The following is a 3216-nucleotide window of genomic DNA, read 5'->3' as shown; positions in this document are numbered from 1 at the left end:
CTCAAGAGGAATGCCCTTGGAGAACCCTAGAAGGACCAAATCATCATGAGTTCCAGCCTGTTGGACTCGGGGGCTCAGTCATTTATCTCAGCCTGATTCAGGGAAGAGTCATACCTTCCCAACAAGTTGAGGCAAGGTGGCTGGCATTAGAAGACTGAGAGAAAGGAACCTTATGTTAATTTGGATGGACAATTTCTACAGAAAAACATACCCAAATGATCAAGGAGGAGGAGCAGGCTGAAGATGGAGGTTTCTCACCATGGGCAGAAAGATATCACGTCTTCCTTTCAGTGGAAAGTATATAATAAAGTGCAGATGTACTATATAAAATCCCTGGCACAAGTAGAGCAGACATTGTACCCAGAAATATTTTAGACTATCATGGATTAGTGGAGAGTTTCTTTGGTTGGCTTCTGCAGCAAAAAAACAAACAAACATTATTATTATTATTATTATTATTATTATTATTATTATTATTATTATTATTATTATTATTATTATTATTATTATTATTATTATTATTATTATTATTATTATTTATTGAATTTATATACTGCCCTATCTCCCTTACGGGACTCAGGGCGGTGAACAGGCGATAATAAAAACCACGATAAATATACACAAATTTCTATCTAAAATCAAATTAAATAACAGGCCTGCTCTAAAATACCCCATACAAAACCCCCACTAAAACATAATCAAACTACGCCAGGCCGGCCGCATGGAATAGATGAGCCTTCAGGGCTCGGCGAAAAAGGCGCAGGTCCGCAACTGTACGTAGGTCGGGGGGTAGGTCATTCCAGAGGGCAAGAGCTGCCGCAGAACGTGACCCATGGTTTTCTCTAATTTTCACAATGTCAGAGTGGAAGGGACCAAAGCTTTGATGTCTCCTTGTCTTTGGTGCTTATTACATGCATTCTCACCTGCCTCAATTTTATCAAAGGGGACATGCAAAGTAAGAATAATAGGTGCAAGTGATAGAATGATTGTTCCCTTTTAGCTCAGAAAATCTTGCTTCTAGACGCAGGTCAAAATAAGCATCCAAGAATTATGACCTCTTCCAATGTGGCTGAACCTTCCGAGCTAGGAGCTGTTGTGTATCCAGGTCCAGGTGGCTTCACCTCTGTGCCTGGAACTTAAACAGGAGCAGCACTTGAAATTTTGCTTCCCCAAAAGCAGTAAACACCCATATTAGCAGGCAGGTGACCAAGCACAATTCATAGATACAACTTGATATGAGCAGATTTTTCTTCACTGGTGCAGAAAGAAGTTGTCTCTGAGAGTACCAGAAGTTTTTTGTGGGTCTACACAACGCTGTTAGAATAAGCAAAACTAAACTTTTTCTTAAGAAGTTCCAAACTAATTTTCCATCCTTTTAGTCATCACTTTCATTAGTAGTGAGAGGTCTATCAGTGATTCATTTTGAACTCATTAGATAAGTTTCTGTTAAGATGTTGACATGCTTTTCTTGTGATGGTCACTTTGGCTCAAAATGTCTAAGTGCTCTATTGTTTATGCGGAAAATCTGTGTGTTTTTTCACTCAGATCAAATATTATGGAAATCTAATCTTTTTTCCTCTTTAAGTTTAGTTTAAGATTTTGTAGGAATCAGGATATAATTTTACCTAATGTTTGCTGAAATCCTAATAATCCCAGGAGAGAGTTTAGTATATAAGTTGGATATATGAAGATATATATGCTTTTATCTAAAGTGCAATCTTAGGATCAAGACAGGAAACCTGTTTTTCTTATATGAACTGCAGGGAGGAGGGCTGGAAAGTAGGCTTTCTGTTAGTAGGTAAGTGAAGGATTGTATTGTCCCAGCCAACTAGAAAAAGTGCTGACCCGGTGCCAGGAGGCCATCAGTGTCTGGAAGAGGAGGAACAGATTGAATCCCTCCAAAATTGAGTGGTTTAGGCTCTGTGGGCAAGCAGTCCCATAACTGCACCAACTTGGCTCTGAACAGACTTGTACTCCCCCATCCAAAGGTAGTCTGGAACTTGGGGTTCACCTAGCTCAATGTTTCTCAACCTTGACAATTTTAAGTCATGTGGACTTCAACTCCCAGAATTCCACAGCCAGCAATGCTAGCTGTGGAATTCTGGGAGTTGAAGTCCACATGCCTTAAAATTGTCAAGGTTGAGAAACACTGACCTAGCTCATAGCTTTTGCTCAAAGAATCAGTGGCAGATGGCCAGGAGGGCTTCAGTACAGTTTTATCTTGTGTGTCAATTGCAGCTATTCCTGGACTGGAGAGTCCTACTCAGAATCACTCATGTCCTTTTGGATTATTGTACTGTAATACACTCTACATGAGGTTGCTCTTGAAAAGTGTTGAAACTACTGCTGGTGAACAGTGGATCAACAGAGCAGTGACATGTATTTCCCACTATGCTTAGGTAACCCTAGTGCAGTGGTGGCAAACCTATGGCATGGGTGCCAGAGGTGCTCTGTGGGCACACGCGCTGTCGCCACTGTCCTAGGCCTTCAGCTGGGTTTTATAAAACCTTTTCGCTTTAGCCTCTGCTACCGTGTGCAAAAAAAAAAAAGGTTCAATCAATCAGTCAATTTCAACTTCTCATGGGGAAAAAAATCTTGCAAAGTTAGAATTGATTGATTGAACTTTTTAGTCCCACCTAGTCTGCCGTTACTACCACAGCCACACCCAGCCAATGGGCCACACCCACCCAGCACCCGACGATGCATAAGTGGGTTTTGGGTTGCAGTTTGGGCACTCGGTCTCTAAAAGGTTCGCCATCACTGCCCTAGTGCTTTGGGAACTGCATTTGCTGCCAATTGGCTTCTTGGTATAAATAAATCAAGGTGCCGGTTATCACATTTAAGCCTCTACATGGCTCCATATGTAGTTATCATTGTTGTTGTTTTTAATTCACCTAACCACCTAATCAGATTGAGCCAATCCCTCTAGAGCTTGGCTGTTTGAGAATGCTATTTGAGCAGGCCTAGAAAATTAATCGTTTATATTGCTACACAGATCTGATCTGTTTCTTCCTTCCCATATTTCAAAAGAGCAGTTAAGATCTGGCTTTTCTTTCTCTTTAAGCAGATTGATACATCAGCCTTTGTTCTGAAGGATAATGTCTAGACATAAAGATTTTGTAAATTACTGTAATTTACTGAGAAAAGCACTTGCCATTGAGCATGTAATCTGTGATCCTTTTTATATCTTGTTTTGCTTATTGTAGTTAAATATTA

At 40.3% G+C, this 3216-nt stretch overlaps 1 protein-coding gene across 1 annotated transcript in view; it reads left to right on the top strand.

Moving 5' to 3' along the window:
• Positions 1-215: 215 nt before the first annotated feature.
• LOC107300484 (probable ATP-dependent RNA helicase DDX41) overlaps positions 216-3216 on the top strand; it is a gene marked incomplete at its 3' end in the record, with an annotated part of 12299 nt that continues 9298 nt past the window's right edge. Inside the window, exons 1-3 of the mRNA XM_015829810.1 lie at positions 216-297; positions 1001-1111; positions 2239-2379. Coding sequence (XP_015685296.1) covers positions 216-297; positions 1001-1111; positions 2239-2379 — 334 coding nt within the window. The remainder of the gene's footprint in view (positions 298-1000; positions 1112-2238; positions 2380-3216) is intronic.

The sequence above is a fragment of the Protobothrops mucrosquamatus genome, unplaced genomic scaffold (genome assembly GCF_001527695.2).
Source record: "Protobothrops mucrosquamatus isolate PMUCROS unplaced genomic scaffold, P.Mucros_1.0 scaffold7225, whole genome shotgun sequence".
Taxonomy (NCBI): domain Eukaryota; kingdom Metazoa; phylum Chordata; class Lepidosauria; order Squamata; family Viperidae; genus Protobothrops; species Protobothrops mucrosquamatus.
The sequence above is the reverse complement of the archived record's forward strand: the minus strand, read 5'-3'. Positions and strand labels throughout refer to the sequence as shown.